The sequence below is a fragment of the Schistocerca cancellata genome, chromosome 3, assembly GCF_023864275.1.
Source record: "Schistocerca cancellata isolate TAMUIC-IGC-003103 chromosome 3, iqSchCanc2.1, whole genome shotgun sequence".
Classification (NCBI taxonomy): domain Eukaryota; kingdom Metazoa; phylum Arthropoda; class Insecta; order Orthoptera; family Acrididae; genus Schistocerca; species Schistocerca cancellata.
The window spans coordinates 290,162,086-290,183,061 of NC_064628.1; the positions used below are offsets into that span (position 1 = coordinate 290,162,086).

At 40.2% G+C, this 20,976-nt stretch overlaps 1 protein-coding gene across 5 annotated transcripts in view; it reads right to left on the minus strand.

Moving 5' to 3' along the window:
* The window catches only part of LOC126174976 (ankyrin repeat and BTB/POZ domain-containing protein 2), a 595,788-nt gene that overhangs the window by 184,262 nt on the left and 390,550 nt on the right, over positions 1 to 20,976 (minus strand). For all 5 annotated transcript variants that reach the window (XM_049921452.1, XM_049921451.1, XM_049921450.1 and 2 more), the window contains one exon: positions 19,068 to 19,369. In XM_049921452.1, coding sequence (XP_049777409.1) covers positions 19,068 to 19,369 — 302 coding nt within the window. The remainder of the gene's footprint in view (positions 1 to 19,067; positions 19,370 to 20,976) is intronic.

A 20,976-nucleotide genomic window follows, 5' to 3' on the forward strand; every position in this document is an offset into this window, starting at 1 on the left:
GCTTTGTCATATTTTTAACTTCTCAGTGTCTTTTGTTGTTCTTCTGAGATGTTATCAACAAGATTGCTAATGTCTGTGTCCATTTTTTGTTTAGTTTCTGTGCTGCTGAGTCACACTGGCTCCTGCTTCAATGTTTCCACATTGTTTGCTACTTTTTTTACTGGGTGACCTATACAAAACACTAACCTTCCTGAAAACACAGGAGAGGGTGGTGCTAAACCTACATTTACAGTAAGCTGAGCTAATAGCATTTGTGGTGTAGCTTTGCTGGTTGGCGCACTGCAGGCCACCAGTTTAAACTCGATCATCAGAAATTATTTGTTATTTAATATTTTTCATTTCTGGAAGGTTCTCAAAATTACTTATGATTGTGATGTTTGTATATACTAAAACATTCAATGTTTGTATAAATAGCAGCACTGTGTGTCCAAGAGTTCATTTCTGTACTGTCTGTACACTGGCGCTCATAATAAACATGCTTTCAGTGCTAAGTGTTGTGCTTCATTGATGATTCCATTTTTGGGTTGGGACTTGTTTGTGGAGTCAACAGTTACTTCAAAACAAATACATTACTGTTTTTCCAATTGCAACGTAAAAGTCAACTTGTACAATAACCTGAACATTTTCCCAAGGTCTGTGTATTTAGGAAACCAATGGATTACTAAGGTCAACTGCATATCAGGCATGCATCAGTGTTTTCTGCAGATGTTGGTAAGGAGCCAAGGAAATGGCTGAAAGGACCAAGTCATCAAATACAACAGGTGCATATTTTTACTTGAGAACAACCATTTCTTTCTTCAATGAAAAGAAGCTTGATGGTTGGGACAAACTCCAGGCTGAACTGGAGAAACCATTTGGTGACAATCAGCAGCAAGTCCACATAGTAGAAGCACAATTGAAGAATGGGCCAAAGTCATGGAGAAATGATGTTGTCTTTCATACAGAATGTTCTGTTCCTATGCCACATTGTGAATCCTAACATGGGAGAAGCCTACAAAATTTCACACTTGATGAAAGGAGTCATAAAAGAGATGTACTGAGTTCTTCTAGAAAGAAATTTTAAAACAACCAAGGAATTTATCAAGCTGTTTATAGAGGAAATGCAACATAAAAGAGACAGGTGAAAGAAGAATCCTCGAGAAGATCACTCTTCAGCATGCCTCAGCCTCTCCTCATTGCCATACAGAAGTACCAGCTGCTTGCCTAGCCACCAAATTCAGGAAAAGTAGGTGAAATGACCATCCTTGGAAGTGAGGCCACCACAGATAAAGTCCTCAATGGACAGTAGTCACTAAGGCATCAGGTCAGGAAATCTCACTGACAGTCAGTCAGGTGTGCTAGCCAAATCAGAGGCTTCCTTTTTTATAAAGTTGGATGCTTATCATCAGCAGCTGAAGAGGACTATGGAACATGTTCCATAATATGAAAGTAATGGTGCTGGAAATCGCAAATGCAAACTATGTATGTATGTTTTATAAGGAAGCATATAGTCAGTTGTTATTCCCTCACTGTATTTGCGAGTTCAACAAGAAAGGAAATGACTACTAGTGGTACAAGGTACCCTCCGTCACGCACCATATGTTGACTTGTGGAGTATGTACATAGAGACAGATATGTCCAGTGGACAGGAACATACATTTCAAGAATAACCATCAATGACAGAACACAGCCCTCCAAATTTGTTGTTTAACAGGACCTAGTTATAATGTTGTTCTTGGATGGAACTTCTTGCAGGCATAGCTCCAAACTGATGAAGCTATTCCAACATGCACAGCTCTGAGAAGTTGCTTGGCATTGAAAATAGGATCTAGTCCGACTGAAGAACAGCGTCAGTGAGTGTTCATTGTTTTGTACCAATTTTAGGTTGCTTCCAAACTTGGACTGGAGGAAAGACAAATGGCCCATGGTAAAACAATGTATCGACACTGGGGTTCATCTATCAATTTGCCAGAGCTACTAATGAGTGTCAATGGCTGAACAAAGGATAATTTTCAGAATGAGATTTTCACTCTGCAGCGGAGTGTGCGCTGATAGAATAATTTTGGTTGAAGTGAAGAAGATACTGCAAGATGACATCACTGAATCTTCAGAGCGTTCTAACTCAGCTCCTGTGGTTCTTGTGAAGCAGAAGGATAGGAAATGGTGTTTCTGCCTCTGCTACCAGTGCCTGAACAAAATTGCAAAAAAGATGTCTACCCATTGCTGTGCACGGAGGAGATGCTAGACTGCGTGGAAGGAGCAAAGTATTTCTCAACAATGGATATGAAGGCAGTCTACCCAGAGGCTGACAGGGAAAAGACTGCCTTCATAATGCCATCGGAGTTATGCTGTTTGGATTACATAATGCTCCAGTTACCTTTGTATGCATGACAGACAACCAGCTTCAACACATTAAATGGACAGTATCTTCGTTATCTGGATGACATTACTGTTTTTCTGAAAACATTTTAAAAACATCTAAGCTCCTGGCAATCACACTGAAATGTGTTTAGAATGCTAGCCTCTGCCTGAATCCATAAAAGTGCCTCCTCATCACACAAGAAATAAAAATCTTGGGGCATCTAGTGAAGATCATCTCCCATAGTTTGTACGGGGAGTGTATGAACTATTTATAATATTCTGGAAGACTAACTGTGAGGCATAAAAAGTTTCATTTGTGACACTGTTAAAAACCTGCATTATACTGGCTTTTAAATCATTTTCTTGAAAGAAAAACACCTGACTACTCTATATTTTTTCCTTTCTCTGACAGTCATGGGGGTGCTGTAGTTCCCCTTTGCCCTTGCACCTAGTTAACAGAGAAAATAAGAACAGTCACAGATTTTCTGACTTCTTGGCACATCTGAGATGTCAGAACTTTTCTCAGAATATTCTCACACTACCAGTGAAAGATACAGAACTTCCATACCACGGGATGCCCCCATGCAAAACTACTGCAGAGATATGCCAAATTTTCCTGGAATGAAAAGCAGTAAAGATCTTCCCTTGTCTCTAAGGAAGCACTAACATCTTCTCCAGCCCTAGCATTGTGTGATGAGAATGCTGAGACACAAATTCACACCGATGCTAGTGCTTATATGGATAGGTGTGCAGTTCTAGTACAAATTCAGAAAAGTGTTCAAAAGGAAATAACTTATGCTTCCACAGTACTCTCCAAGTCTGAGATGAACTACTCTACAACCAAGAAAGAGTGTTGTTAAATTGTCTGGGCCATCAACAAATTCTGGCCATATTTATTTGGCAACCCATTCATAGTTGTGACAGATTATCATTCACTATACTGCATGACTAGCCTGAAGGATCCCTTGGGTTGACTGGTGAGGCAGGCAATGAGGTTCCAGAAGCACTAAGTCACAGCAGTATATAAAAACAGACACAACACAGGATGATGGCTGCCTTTCAAGGAATACTTGGTAGAGAACAGCAGTGTGGATTAAATTTCAGTCAGTACTTCATCAAATGACGTTGTTATGGAACAGAGGGAAGATCTAGCACTACAGAAAACCATAGAAACTTTGAAGAACAAGGAACTGCAGAAAAGTGTATACCAGTTAATTAATGGAGCATTATATAAGAGGAAGTATGATCCAATAGGGTGGAAATAGTTGTTTGTCATCCCAGCTCATCTACAGCCAGATGTCTAGAAGTTTTTCCATTAGGCTGCAACATCTGGTTACCTGGGCTGCATGAACTCTCTGAACAGAATCAGATACAGATATCTCTAGTCAGGACCCTGCTGATCTGTTAGATACTATGTGAGCCACTGTAAAGACTACCAGCAAAAGAAACATGTGCTGGAATTATCTGCAGGGCATCTGATATCAATTCTGCCTGCAATAGTGCCATTCTACCAAACTGGAATCCACCTCTCGTGTAGGTTCCTGAGGTCAACATAAGGGAATCTGTGGATAATAGTCTGCACTACCTCACCCACTATGTTTCTCAAGACATGTGCTGACTTCCAAATCCCAGGAATTGGAGAGCTCCTTGTAGAAGGCATCATTTTGAAGCACCAAGCACCCTGAGTGATTATCTCTTATCTCAGGAAAGTTTTCCAGTGGAGACTAGTATCAAAGATAATTTACATTGCAAGATCACCCAGAGGATGGCAACTGCATAGCACCAACAGACAAATGGCCCCACTGAGCAGTTATGCTCTCTATGTACACTGATGTTGAACAGAGAGAATGAGACACAATACTGCCCATCATCATATTTGCATATAACACCACAAAACAAGGCACTACAGGCTTCACACCATTCTTTCTGATCCACAATCGTGGAACCAAAACAACAATGGATACACTGTTCCCATTTCAAACAGACAATACTCAGAATCATTAGACAAAAAGCTTCATTATCAGAACAGAAGAAAACAACTGGCTCACACATGGGCCCAGTAGGCCCAGAAGGACAGAAAACATTATAATGGGAGTAATTCCACGAGACGTGTGGCATGCCAGTTAGCATTGCTGGCTGGCCCACTGCACATCACCATTTCAAACTCAACCAGAAGAAACTACTTGTTATTTAGCATTTAGCATTTCTGGAAGGTTAACAAAACTTCTTATGTTCACAATTGTAACCCATAGGCTTCTTGTGGCCAGATCCAGGATGTGTCTCCAGTAGCAGAAACAAAGTGTCACAGACTGGAAGCATGCATCAGCCATGTGAAGATTAGGTTGATGGGGCTGTTTGGGTGCCAATTCGTCACAGGACACACAGTGTTCCTCTGCAACTGCATCCCTGCCAAACAGTTTTTACCTCTGAATGATACTCTCGGTACTTAGTTCACAAGGCATGGTCTAGGAGACCCGAACACCTGTCAATAACATGTGTCAAAACAAACAAAGAAGGCGATAATGCAACTGACAACAAAACATTGTTGGGTTGCCAATTTTAGGAGGGTAGGCAGAGTATAGAAGCATTCTGTCTCGACTGACCTTGGAGAGCAAGTTCGAAAATTTTCAAGTGGTCTAAGAGACCACAGCTCGTTAAGGGTTAAGACCTGTCAGCATTTGGCAAGCAGGTGAAGAATCTGACAGGCTATCTGGTCAATGGTCATTATATCAGCAAGTGAGTAAATGCCTCTCTGGCTGACATGAAAGAATGTGTGGCCCTTCAACAAATTTTGGTCCAGTTGCAGCAGTCTCAGTGCTTGTGTTAATCGTGGTAAATCTTCATTACAATCAAATTATAGGCACAAACTCCAATTGCTGCAGAATGTGGCAACCATGACAGGATTTGAACCTGCAATCTTTGGATCATTCTGTGGCAAATTGGATTTGTTTCTATTACCTGAATGTAATGAAGAGTTGCCATGTTTAAGACAAGTGATGCATCTGTGGTAACTGGATGAAAATTTGTTGAAAGACCTTGTACCCTTTCTCTAAGAAGTAGAGAGATATTCACTCACCTGCTAAATGAATGCTGGTGACCCACAAGCGGTCAGTTTCTTCTTGCACTTGCAGGAAGTGCAGCTGTCTAGATGTCGATAGATTTTAATTGAAAGTGGATATGAGAAAGCTACAGAAAGTCAGAGTCCTTTTTAGAAGTTAAATTGCAAATATATTGTAACCATAAAAACACAAATAGAGGCAGACCTGTTAACAAAAAGACAATATCACCATGAAAGTTGAAGTAAATGATGAGCTTCCATCATGCTGTAGGCCACGATATATTAATGACAAAGACATATGAAGCTCACAGAAGCAGCACAACTGAGAACTGAACACTAGACAGAAAATGTAAATAATGCTAGTGAGAATACCACCTCAATCATATTAACAGTATAAAATGAGAGTTGAGATATGCATAAGGAGAGCAGAGGCAGCTAGATGTAGTCGACTTCAGTACTGCCATCACCCCCTGTGGGAAAGAAAATTTGCATGACGGTGAGTGAATGACTGCCACAGTCACTGCAATATCCCAGCTGGTATCAATAGTACATGATAACAATTGAAAAATACACAAGACTGCCTCCACAAGTTGAAACTGCAGTCTGGGTTAATATAGTAGCCACTTCCACATTACTGCCACTTACAAAATTACACATTTTGTATCTCCAAACAACTACATACAACTGAGGGAGAGAGCTGGTTTCTCTGGACTTCTGACAACACAGGCACCTCCACACAATGCACTTCCATGATATGTGAAAAGGTGCACAATGCAAATTTAAAAGGAGGGGGAAAGGTTAACAGTTCCTGTGTTCCAGATGGAAGGCATGGCTTGGTCATCTGAAGATTAGGTTGCTGGACTTGTTTGGGTGCCAGCTCATCATAGGAAACATCAAATTGGTGTTTCTGCATGACTACATTCCTGCTGGACATATCTGAAGCTAACGGCTAGAAAATTCAAAGCAACCAGCCATCTTGCAGAATCATAATATTAATTAATCAAGAAAATGGAGTATTATTTATCCCTTTTCAGCCTATTGAAGGTATGGCATCGGTGTGGTTTAATATTCATAGAAAATTAGCTTTCAAGCTCAAATTGATGTTTAAATCAATGAACTTTAAAATTAATCAACTGGCAGGTCCACACTTGGTATCAATCAACTCATCATGGTTCAAATGGTTCAAATGGCTCTGAGCACTATGGGACTTAACAGCTGTGGTCACCTAACTAACCTAAGGACATCACCCACATCCATGCCCGAGGCAGGATTCGAACCTGCGACCGTAGCAGTCGCGCGGTTCCGGACTGCACGCCTAGAACCGCGAGACCACTGCGGCCGACCAACTCATCATCTCAGCAGCAATATGGATCAGTTAATTTTTATTGAAGTTAATTTTATAACACTCTCTGTCTTTGTCTTTGGCACTGGAGAAAGCAGTCTTTGTGGCTCACCACCTGCTGTATTTGCCCATAAAAAGTCTATGGGCTACATAATGTTTGTAGATTCTGGAATATTATTTGTTTACATAGAGCAGCACTCTCTATATGGGAATTCTGTTCCATCTGTAGCTTGATATTTGTAATAAATGCACTTTCACTGTTAAGTGTTGTACTGCACTGACAACTCTGATTTTGAATATGGACTTGATTGTGGTTACTATGTTATAATATCTTTTCAACCTTAATAATAAATTACAGGTTACTATGTGATAATATCTTTGCAACCTTAATGATAAATTACAGTATACTATTCTCACACTTATACAATATTCTAGGCTTTTAAGCTGTGGAGTTTCGGACTGAAACCCAACATTTCATTCTCACCTGTGGAGGACAACCTCAAATCTCAAAGGGTGCATGGAGGAGGGAGAAAGGGGCTTTGTAGCTTCTCTGAAGGTCTGATGCACACCCTGGCTCACTACCAGCTGAAGTGAAATTCCATTTCCACATGCTCCCAAGCAGAGGGGTGACATCACGTGTTTTGAATACTTGAGCGCAATTGATGTTACTATCATCCAAAGTTGCTAACACTTCATGATGGAAGACTGATACATATGTTTTTAGGCACCGGAATCCATATATCAAGTTTTACATCCTACTGTTTCAGATTTTTATAGAATGCTATTGTACTCATACTCTTAGTTAGGACTCATATGTATTTTTTATTACAGATGTTTAAATTTTTCACAAACATTCATGTATAAGTATTAAAACTAGACAAGTATTGGTGTACTTTAACCCAGACAAAGCATGTAGTGTTTTTTTAATGTAATGGCCTTCCTAATGATAGATAAGATTATCGTTTATAGCCAGTTTAAATTTAATATTGCTTGCTGAAAGGGTAAAGTTTGTGGTAGACTGTGTTATGAAACTATTCATTGCCTCACATTCATTTTTCAGTAAACAACACAATATACCATTTCAGTGAACTATAAAATACGTTAATATTTCATATACAATTTTTGGCTTATGTGTTTTGTTACTTATTACAATCTAGTCATTTAATTCAGTACACTTGTGTATCAACATGAAATGCTTTTGTGGGATGTGCCTGTGCCCAAATTATGTTAATCCACAATACTTTGTCATTTCTTTATATATTTCATTATTTTGGAAATTTTCTTTATAATAACATGTTTGTAACTAATATTATTATTAACTGAAACATTTGAAAATAATACATCAAAAATATGTCCCGTAAATTAACTTCTATTGTTTCTGTTAAAAGGCTGGCATTTAAACTACTGGAAAATCTTTAATGTAAGCTATTGGAATAAAAAGCCTCTATTTGTAGGAGGAATTGTGAGTTGGACTTTGCGTTGTTTGGATGTGTTTCAGAAGTGCCATATACATGCAAATAATCCACACATATTTTTTCCCAACTTTAACGACGAAAAACAGGGATTCACATATTAATTGTAATAAGGTTGGTACTGTTCCACCTCCAACAATAGATCCCATTATACTATAGTGTAGTTGTGGCCTCAGTCTGTGACATGTCAGTAGCATGCTATAAGTGAAGTACGAGCCATGTTTTAACTTGTTAATTATGGCTACAAGTTTTTCTTATCACTCATACACAGCTAAAGAATAACTTAAAATTATTGATGAATCAAAGAACATTGTAAACTGTGCAGTGGGAAGTAAGTAAGATGTGAGTGAGGGTTGTATTCACAAGTGGCAAAAAGCAAAATATGGCTTCAAGAAACAAATGATAATCATTGGGTACTTCATGGACAAAAGGTGAAGCATCCACACCTGGAAAAAATGCTCTGCAATTATGTAGATAAGAAGAGGCAATATGGGCACATGATGACTTGTGAATGCACCAACTCTAAGCACTGGTTTTAGCGAAAGAACTTGGCACCATCGGTTTCGAAGACAGCTGGAGCTGTTAATCAACATTTTTCAATCAAAATGGATAAGGCTTCTGAAGGAAACTATCATTGCTCAACACCTTCCAGGCGATTATGAGAAAAAAGAAGCAACTTTTCATTGCTAAAGGGTAAATTTGTGCTGCGAACATTCCTATTTATCATCACAAACTGGTAACATGGATCAGAAGGGGAATCCACAGTCATGATACAAAATGATGGCAATGAGATGCAAAGGTGTACAATGATGTGTGTACTGGTGTTGGATGAAAGTTATCATCTTATGTGATATTTTAAAGGAAAACTATTCCAAAAATATCAGTGAAAGAAATATTGGTAAGCCTAATGCCCATTCTGCAATCACTACACTTGTGAATAAATCAGCCATTCAAAGCTGCACATAAACAGCAATATACACAATGGATGGCATACACACACACCCAAACACAAATTAAGGCCACTATTCTCCTCACCCCCCACCCCGCTCTTCCCTCTTAATTAGGGTGTGTGGATTATTTGATGGCACAGATTATTTGTGTGTATATGGTGGTGTAATAAAGTGAAAGGAATGAATAAATTTTGGAAGATCCAAGTAAAAGGCCTATGTAATTAATTTAGTAACATATATGAAATTAATCAGAATTCTTCAGTCCTTTTTTGCAAGTAGAAATTGCCAGACTACTGCGTCAACAATAAGAATGACTACTGACAGTCAGTTAACTTGAGGTAGGTGTAAGGAATATTCATCTATTATAAAGTCAATTTCAATACATAGATAATCTCATTTCACCTCTTATTTCTTTTCAAGGTGTGAGAAAATGTACTCTAAGTCACAGCAGATATTTGTTAGGTTTGCAAAATAAATGATTTAAATTGTAATTTTACGTAATAAAATAGGAAGGAGGTTAGAAATTGAACCTGAGTTCAGATCTTTGCCTTTCACGTGCCAATTGTTTGATCCATACTGAGCCCCCAGGCTAACTAAAAGCTTTCAACCCTGCAGAGAGTCTCCTGCATGCAAAAGTCAAATGCCCTGCTTCAAATTGTATCCTTAGGCCCAAATTAAATCTGTCAATACACATCAGCATAATGAACATTTGCCTGCAGAGTGGAAAAGTTGCACTCAAGATTTTAAGTGTGTATAGACTACAACTAACATTGTTTATAAATGACATAAGCTTACAAAAATTAATGTATGCTGATAATGTAGTCTCAAAAGTGGCAGTTTATGATACTTATTTTCTCTCTTAATCTATTCTTAGGAACCTTCTGTATCCATAAAAGTACACCGTTATGGAATCAATAAGTGAAAATTGATGAACACATGAGAACAGAAACACACAGGAAACACAAATCAGAGATTTACAGCAATATTATGAAAAGGATATATCATATCAACAAAAATTGCCAATTTTTAAAAATACCGGGTGATCAAAAAGTCAGTATAAATTTGAAAACTTAATAAACCACATAATAATGTAGATAGAGAGGTAAAAATTGACATACATGCTTGGAATGACATGGGGTTTTATTAGAACAAAAAACAAAACAAAAAAAAAGTTCACAAAATGTCTGACAGATGGTGCTGGACAGCAAAACGTCAGTGACTGCGCATGACAATCGTGTATAAAAGGAGCTGTAATGAGAAAGGGAATCAGATGCGCCAGTAGTCGCAGCATGTTGACGTTACCTGAAAAGGCGCTTTTACTGAAGCTGTATTATCAGAATGGGGAATGTGCTAGTTCAGCGTTACGATCCTATCGCCATAGGAAGGGGATTCGAACGGGTAAAGGTCCGTTGAAAAATGCAGCTGTGACGAGAATGATTTCGTAGTTCAAAGCCACAGGTTGTTTTGGCGATAGACCCTGTGGTGGCCGACCAAGCACAAGGCGTAATGCTGCTGAGACAGTTCAGGAAGAAATGGAGACTGTAGTGGGTTCGTCTATGCATGAGGAAGTCAGCACTTGTGCAGTCGCACGTCGCACCGGCATACCATACACTACTGTTTGGTTGGCACTGAGGCGTACCCTCCGATGCAATCTGTACAAAATCCATCGGCATCATGAACTGTTACCTGGCGATTTAGTGAAGCAGAGGGCATTTGCGGTGTGGGCGTTTCAAAAGATGGCGGAAGATGACGATTGGTTGTGGAACGTGTTGTGGACCGACAAAGCTCATTTCTTCAGTCTGTCAACGCCCAAAACTGCAGAATTTGGGCTACCGAAAATCCTATAACTGTCGTGGAAACTCCACTGCATGACGAGAAAGTAACGTTATGGGTTGGATTTACCACATCTACCGTTATCGGGCCTTTTTTCTTCGAGGAAATGCGTGATTCTGGTTTTGTAACTGCTACCATGATGGGTGAGAGGTATGCCGATATGTTACATAATCACATCATCCCCAGCCTGGCTGATAAACACCTGCTGGAATGTACGATGTTTACCCAGGATGGCGCTCCACCCCATATTGCTAGATGTGTGAAAGATTTCTGACGCGTGTCGTTTGGTGATGATCGTGTGCTCAGCAGCCACTTTCAGCATGCTTTTCCTCCCAGGTCCCCAGACCTCAGTCCATGCGATTATTGGCTTTGGGATTGCCTTAAGTCGCAAGTGTATTGTGATCGACTGACATCTCTAGGGATGCTGAAAGACATCATTTGACGTCAATGCCTCACCATAACACCAGACATGCTTTACAGTGCTGTTCACAACATTATTCCTCAACTACAGCTATTGTTGAGGAATGATGGTGGACATATTGAGCATTTCCTGTAAATAACATCAGCTTTGCTTTGTCTTACTTTGTTATGTTAATTATTGCTATTCTGATCAGATGAAGCACCATCTGTCGGACATTTTTTGAACTTTTGTATTTTTTTGGTTCTAATAAAATCCCATGTCATTCCAAGCATGTGTGTCCAATTTGTACCTCTCTATCTACATTATTCCACGATTTATTCAATTTTCAAATTTATACTGACTTTTTGATCACCTGGTATAATGTAATTGAATAGATAAAAAATCTACTCAGCATATGGAGCCAGTAGCTCCTTCTTCTGGCACAAGGGCTGAAGGGGAAGGAAGAAGGTGAATCAGAACAACTAGTGAGGTTTTGGAAAAGGGATGCAATTTCAAAAAGTCATCCAGAACCCTGGGTCAGGGGAGACTTAACAGATAGGATGAGAAGGAAAGGCTGATTTTTGGGAATTGCACCAGATGAGATTTGAAAACCTGAGAGCTTAAAGTGGTAGATAGGGTACTACACAAGACAGAGATCACAGCCAAAACTATTAACACTAGTTAATATCAGAGGAAAGTTAAGTGGATTGTATGTGATAGAGGTGGGAGAGTGCAATGAAAAATAGACAGGTCAGAAAATGAAAAATATAGAAATCTAAAAGGGAGTGTATAAAGGAATGAATAATGTGAAGAAATGCTGAAACTGAAGAAATTAACATAAATTAATGCCAGGTGGATGGCAAGAACCAATGACTTGTAGCAGCAGTTCCCACTGACAGAGTTCTGAGAAACTGGTCTTACCCTGAAATGAGGTACATTCTTTCCGACATTTTGCCCACCACACCTAGAATAGCTTTTTGTCACACTTCCAGTTCCTAATCTCCACAATATTCTTGTCACACCCAGTGTTCCTTCTGCACCTGTCTCCCTACCCAAAGGCTCCTACCCTGTGACCATCTTCGCTGTAAGAGTTGCCATCTACTCCAGCCCTGTAACTGACAAAAAATACTATCAAAGGGACAGCCACCGATGAAGTGATAATGTTGTATACCAGCTGTTATGTAAACACTGCCCAACCTTTTACATTAGCTTGACTACCACCAAGTTATCAGTTAGGATGAATGAACATAAGCAAGGTTTTATATTGTCAACACATGATATCATGTTGCAGAACATGCTCTACGACATAACAGTCATGACCTTGGTGCCTGTTTCAACACTCATGCCATCTGCATTCTTCCCCCACACACCACTTTCTTAGAACTCCACCAGTGGGAACTGGCATTAAAAAATTTCCTTCGTTCTTGCCCTCCACCTGGGCTTAATTTATTAATTTCTTCGGCATCAGCATTTCTTCACAGTAACTATGCCTTTCTGCACTCCCTTGTAGTTTTCTATATCTTTCATTTTTTGAACTGTTTATTTTTCACCATCCTCCTCCCACCTCTGTCACATACAATGCACTTGACTTTCCACTCTTGTGAAATGCCCATAATATTACGTTGGTAACAGAGTACAGAAGAATGCCTTACCTGTAATATTATGGGCAGCATCCCTTTTAAGAATTTCCAGGCCCATAATATTACGGGCAGTCCTCACCAGTCAACTGTTAGGTTGCCCCACTTCACTGTTAACTTGCAGGAGTAATACGATGGGTCTGTCAGCTACTGGAAAGTGCATAAACACTTCTAGTTCACATTTCTGCCACTTGGGATTGCCACAATGCAGTCTGATAATCAAAACAACAAAGACAGCAATTTGGGTGTGAGACACCAGCATGAGCACATCATGAATTTGTAGCAGTATGTCTGGAAGTAGTTCACTAGGCAATGCTGAAATTCTTCACATTCTCAAGGAGTCTGAAGATGATCTTAGTGATGTTTTTGATGCTGATGACATGGATGAAGATCCAACTTATGTTTTACCTGATTCAGATATAAAAATTTCAGTAAATTTTATAATGTTATATACATTTTCAGTGTAATGTGTACAGTGAGATGATGTATCACAAAAGTTTTGTGTCACTACTTTTTATAATCATGTTTCATAAGCACTCTTGTTCACTTATAATTTATGTATTATTTCAGAATCCAGTGATGGGACTGAAAATATGACACCAGAAGCTCCTAGGCCCTCATAAACTTCACTGACTGCAAATGTCAGTGGTAGGAAACAGGCAAGAGTGGAGAGAAATGACAATTGGAATGAGAGCGGCGATATCCCAAATACTATTCCAGTCTAGAAACTTGAAGAGAAACTGTAATCTGGGAATTTCTTTTGTTATTTCTTTGACAACATGTGAATTTGCCACATGAAGGAGCAAACAAATTTATATGCTAGGCAGCAAACACAAAAAAGCAACACCTCAGTCAACTTCTGACAAACAGCAGACTAGCTGGATGACACACGAAAATTTATTGCTGTCATTTTGCATGTGAGTGTTATGAGCAGCCATCAACTGCAGATCACTGGAGCACAAATACAGTGGTGTCTTGCAGTTTTTGTCCAAACATTATGAGCAGAAACATGTTTCTGCTAATAATTTCAAACTTTCACCTAAATGACAGTAACCAAATGAAAGCTGGAGGTGAGCCAGTGTTCCATCCACTATTTAAAGTACAGCCTGTGTATGAGGAGATATACCAGCAATGTAGAAATGGGTACCAACCAAAGTATAACATTACACTTGATGAAGAAATGTGTATACCATGGATGTCTTAGTTCCAAACAGTATATGCTACAGGAACTACACTGATGTGGAACAAACCTATATGTGCTTTCAGAGGCACAGTCAAAGTACATTTGGATCTTTAAAGTATTCTGTGGGCAGGGCAATGCTGTAACCAATATTGTCCTACATCTGCTTGACAATTTAGCAGGTAAGAGTCACATGCTGCTCACTGACTGGTACTATACTGGTGTTTCATTTGCAACAGATCTCAAAGCAAAAGGCAGTGGTAGTGCTGGCACTGTCGAAAAGAACAGAAGAGAAATACCATCTGACTTGAATGCTACATCTCTTCAGTGGAATGAAATGATTTTCTGTCACAAGGAAAACAGTTTAGCCTTACAATGAATAGACAAAAGAGATGTTTTCATGATAATCACAAGTTAGAGAGGAGATATAATTTCCTATACTGAAAGGGGAGGAAGAGAAAATATTGAATCAGCAGCTGTCCTCCATAACAATAAAAACAAGATTGGTGTTGATCTATGTGACCAGAGACTATCACACGGAATTTTTGACCATCGCTCGGTGAAATGGTGTAGAAAACTTTCATTTCATCTATTTCTCAAGCCTATTTCGAATGCTTGTATACTGTATATGCATGTCAAAAAAGAATATTACTACCAGCCACTTTATTATTGCTGTATGTAAGAACCTGTGTATGGCATGCAGTACTAACCCCCAATCTTCCACAAATGGTGCTAACATTTCATGTTGTTTTCATAAGAATCATTTCCTGGAGAGAATACCAATACCAACAAGAAAAAAGAAAGCACAGAAAATGTGAAGAATGTGCTCAGAAAGGGGCAGAAAGAAGAAGGTGAAAGCAAGAGGATAGATACATCTTTTCAGTGCGGTGTATGTAAAGTGGGGTTTTGTGTTCAACAATGCTTCCAACTCTACCACACAAAAAAGGACTACCTGAAATAATAAGTCATTCTGTTTGATATACTTTTCAATTTCACTTTATAAAGACTCATAAATTCATCATTTTATTCACATATTGTAAATAAAACAGTACAAGAAATTTTTTTAAATCCTGAAAACATCATTATTTTTCTCACCTGGTGATGATGAAACATTTGTGAGAACAACAATATATTTGACATTTTTCTAAAGAGGAATTAATAAACTTTTTTTCAAACTATAGAAAATAGTTTCAAGTATCTAACTGAGCTTGAAATGGAAAGTCAAAGTACAGTGAAAATATACAGCAATGGAGGAAGGACACTGGGATAAGAGGCTGGTGCAGGTGTAAGGAGGTTTAAATAAGTGACTGGCGCTGTAAGTGTTAACTATTGCTGTATGTTTTGGCAGTAATCTCCACCTTGCATATTATCCTATCTACCTCTCAGGTTTTCAAATCTCATCAAGTCCAATCCCCAACACTCAGTCTTTCCTTCTCATCCTATCTGATAAATCTCCCGACACAGGTTTCTGGGTGACTTTTCTAAATTCTGCCCCTTTTCTTAAACTTCCTTAGTGCTTTCCTTTCACCCCTCTTCCTTCCCCTTCAACCCTTCTGCCAGAAGAAGTAGGCACTGAGTCTGAAAGCTTGCAAACTTTAATACCTTTATATGTGTGTTCTCCTGTCACCGCATGGCGAGAAGAATAGATTGCTACTTTTAGTATCTGCACAGGCACGACAATGCTGCTACACTGCACAGTTGGCACAGATACTTCACAGGTCAATGGCGGCTCAATAAAAGCTGGGGAACAGAACCCCATGAGAAAAAACTCTACCTAACAGTCAACCTATGGGAAGCAGAGAGTATGAACTGATTAGAGATGGGCACAGGAATAACTCAGCGTCCAACTAGCATGGACAGCTAATGGCTAAGCACTTGGCAATAATACATGTTACAAAGTGCAAGGCAAGGTCCATGGTAGCTGAACTCTGCATTAGCCCTGGCCCTCCTGGCCTGCTGTTAACGGCACGAACACACCTAAGCCAGCAGGTCTGCACATATTAAGCACCATGTGCTCTCTCCTGGCATGTTTCCACACTATCCTGTTGTGCTACCCACGTCAAATCATTTGCATCCATTATGACATCCACTGGGGGGAGGATACTCAACTACTCACTGCATACAGGAGTCATTCAGTCACAGACAGGCATAATGAAATGACTATTAAACATTTAAGTTTTCGACCAAGAGGCTTTCTTCAGAAATAGAAAGCACACACATATTCACAAAACCTCAACACAATGACTCAGATACACAAATGACTATTGGTCAGGATATGGTGGCCAGAGACAGTGACTAAATGTGTGTGAGTTGCACACTTTTGTGTGTGTGTGTGTGGGGGGGGGGGGGAGGGGGGGGGGGATGCACGCGCAGGAAGAAAGCATTTTGGTTGTAAATTTAAATGTTTAGTAGTCTTTTCATTGTTCCTGGCTGCAACTCACAATACCCCTTCTATGTGATGAGTAGCAATCTATCTTTTCCATAATATCATTTTTTTCCATCTAGGGCTTTCCATTGTTTACATGAGAAATATAGATATGAAAACCAGAACATAAGAGAATCGAAGCACCTGAGATGTGTTGCTACAGAAGAATGTTGAGAATTAGGTGGACTGATAAGGTACGGAATGAGGAAAGAAATACATAGAAAACACTGACAGGAAGAAGGGAGGGGATGATAGGACATCTGTTAAGTTATCAGGGAGTAATGCCCATTGTACTAGAGGGAAATGTAGAAGGTACAAACTGTTGAGGAAGACAGAGATTGGAATTCATTCAGCAAATAATTGAGGTCATAGGTTGCAAGTGCTGCTCAGAGGTGAAAAGGTTGGCACAGGAGAGGAATTTGTGGCGGGCCACACAAAACTGATTACAAGACTGAGTACTCAAAAAAAGAAAAATAAAAATGAAAGATAACATGTTACATCCATGAACCAAATAAGAACTCTCAGTTGTTAAAACTCTGAACTCGAACTAAAGAGGAAAAACTTTCAAACCACTATCCAGTGATTTACTTTTTTATCAGTTCCTTCAACCATATTAAATAAAGGACATTATGATTTCTATGAATAGGCCACAACAAATTTTGTTCACTCCAGAGATCATATCAAACTGAACATAGCCTCTGCCTCTTAAAACTCAGTATGACATTAGTCTCCAAACATTATGGCATAAAATCGAAGAGTGTCTGGGGAATCTGCCTCTACATAGCCTTTATGAAAAGGAAAGTTGCTACTCACCACATAGCAGAGGTGCCGAGTTGCAGATAGGCACAACAAAAAGAACGTCACAAATAAAGCCTTCGGCCAGTAAGGGCTTTGTCAACAATAGACGACAGGTGCATGCATAGACACACACACACACACACACACACACAATTGCAGTCTCAGGCAACTGAAACCACACTGCGAGCAGCAGCACCAGCGCATGATGGGAGTGGCAACAAGGTGGGGGTAAGGAGGAGGCTGGGGGGTAGGGAAGTGGAGGCATAGTATGGTAATGGATGGCAGACAGTGAAAGGCTGCAGGTTAAACGGAGGGCAGAGGAGAGGTGGGGAGGGAAGGGGATGGAGTAGCGGAAAAGGAGAGAAGTAAGAAGACAGGGTGTGATGGCATTGTGATGGATGTGTAGTGTTGGAATGGGAACAGCGAAGGGGCTGGATGGGTCACGACACTGACTAATGAAGGTTGAGGCCAGGAGGGTTACAGGAACATAGGATGTATTGCAGGGAAAGTTCCTACCTGTGCATTTCAGAAAAGTTGGTGTTGGTGGGAAGGATCCATATGGCAATGACTGTGAAGCAGTCATTGAAATGAAAGATGTCTTGTTTGGCAGCATGCTCAGCAACAGAGTGGTCCATTTGTTTCTTGGCCACAGTTTGTCAGTGGCCATTTATGTGGACAGACAGCTTGTTGGTTGTCATGCCCACATAGAATGCAGCACAATGGTTACAGCTTAGCTTGTAGATCACATGACTGGTTTCACAGGTAAACCTGCCGTTGATGGGATAAGTGATGTTTCTGACCAGCCTGGAGCAGGTGGTGGTAGGAGGGTGTATGGGACAGGTCTTGCATCTAGGTCTATTACAGGGATATGAGCCATGAGGTAAGGGATTGGAATCAGGTGTTGTGTAAGGGTGGATGAGTATATTGTGTAGGTTCTGTGGACGGTGGAATGCCACTGTGGGATGGGTGGGAAGGACAGTGGGCAGAACATTTCTCATTTCAGGGCACAATGAGAGGTTGTCAAAACCCTGGTGGAGAATGTAATTCAGTTCCTCCAGTCATGGGTGGTACTGATTTGCAAGGGGAATACTCCTATGTGGCTGCACTTTACTGTCTGCTACCCATACTATACTATCCCTCCCCCTCCCTGCCCCAGCCTCCTCCTTACCCCACCCAGTCATCATTCCCATCATGCACTGGTGCTGCTACTCGCAGTGTGGTTTCAGTTGCCTGAGACTGCAGTCACCTCTATGAGTTGCGTTTACGTGTGTGTGTGTGTGTGTGTGTGTGTGTGTGTGTGTGTGTGTGTGTGTGTGTGGTTATTGTCTATAGCTGACAAAGCCCTTACTGGCCAAAAGCTTTATTTGTGTTTGTGACATTCTTTTTGTTGTGTCTATCCGTGACTCAGCATCTCCGCTATATGGTGAGTAGCAACTTTCCTTTTTATAACACTGTTGCATTCCATCCTGGATTTTCCATTGTTTGACCTATGCAGTAAATATCTTTGGAAGAAAGTTGACTAGATACATTTTCATTTAGATACAAGTCTTGTGCAACAATTAATTAATGAGGTAAGTTTAATATTAATGTTTATAGTACAGCAAATTTAAATCAAAGCATTGGGTACTGTACCTGCACCAGGCGAAGCTCTTCTATACTGAGATGATGATGGAGATGACTAGTTCCTCCCATTCCCATGGTTCTTGCAACAGGTGTACCCGTAGCTGATCCACTAATAGTCTGTTGCCTACACATTGCAGAGTTAGAAATGTTTCCCTGTACAGCAAGTTTATGTTGTTGGTGCTGCTGCTGTTGTTGAGGCTGATGATGCTGCAGCTTAAAATTCCGTACCATTGCAGCAGTATCTTCAGTAGCTGCTACACGTTTCATGTCATGGTTGCCAGGTGAGCCACATAAGTCTGCAGCCGAAAACCCTTAAAAAAAAAAAAACATGAACTAAATTTCAAAGAATACATATTTTCACATAATTTTGAAATTGGCCACTCCCACATTAATATGAAATTGTAAAATTTAAAAGTTAAACTCCAATATAAATATGAGGTGTGTACAATAAGTAATGCAATACTTTTTTTTCTGAAAGTAGTTGGTTTTCTTCAGGAGCCCAATACATTACATTATTCACAATTCTTTTGGCAACAGAACCTTATTAATCTCCGTTCAGTGCGACCTGTGCCATCATATTGGGAGGGCCTCTATGCACACATGATATCCTCTACTGGTCAACATCAGGGCCATATTCTTGCTGTATGAATAATCTCTCCATCATCCACACACTGCTTCCCATAGAATAAATGTTTCATTATGCTAAACAGATAAAAGTCAGAAGGTGTAAGATCTGGGCTGTAGGGTGAATGAGAAAGAACAGTCCAATGAATTTTTGCATCTCCTTTCAGGAGCACAGACTTGCACTGTGCAGCGAAGTGTTTGATTGTGATCTGTTGCTCACCCTGGCTGAGAGTGTCTGCATGTTCCACGATAGTGTTTGCACATTCCAACACTGCGTGGCCAACAGGCACATGGGAGATCAGACAGGTTTACACGACCTTGTTATGATGATGATAGATAGATGCCTCGCCCAATGATTCACTGTGCTTCTTTCACTGCCAGGTCTCCATAGACATTCTGCAAGTTCCTATGAGTATTTATGATGCTCTGGTTTTCTGCCAGAAAAAAACTCAGTGATAGCTCAGCTCTCTGCTTGGAATGCAACTCTATTACAGAAGCCATTTTGAAAGCTGCATACAATGCCACCATCTATTGGAACTTCATGAAGTTATAGCAGCTGAAGTGGGAATATTCCATGATATCCTATAACAAATTCTGCACTTGTTCAACTGAAATTGGCCAAGAAAAAAGTGTGTTGCAATACTTGTTGAACCCCCCCCCCCCCCAATTTGCTTTCTGATGTATATGAAAGAAACTAGAACTATACTAAATATGATATTATGTGTAAATAATGAGTTGTCTTATACACTCCTGGAAATTGAAATAAGAACACCGTGAATTCATTGTCCCAGGAAGGGGAAACTTTATTGACACATTCCTGGGGTCAGATACATCACATGATCACACTGACAGAACCACAGGCACATAGACACAGGCAACAGAGCATGCACAATGTCGGCACTAGTACAGTGTATATCCACCTTTCGCAGCAATGCAGGCTGCTATTCTCCCATGGAGACGATCGTAGAGATGCTGGATGTAGTCCTGTGGAACGGCTTGCCATGCCATTTCCACCTGGCGCCTCAGTTGGACCAGCGTTCGTGCTGGACGTGCAGACCGCGTGAGACGACGCTTCATCCAGTCCCAAACATGCTCAATGGGGGACAGATCCAGAGATCTTGCTGGCCAGGGTAGTTGACTTACACCTTCTAGAGCACGTTGGGTGGCACGGGATACATGCGGACGTGCATTGTCCTGTTGGAACAGCAAGTTCCCTTGCCGGTCTAGGAATGGTAGAACGATGGGTTCGATGACGGTTTGGATGTACCGTGCACTATTCAGTGTCCCCTCGACG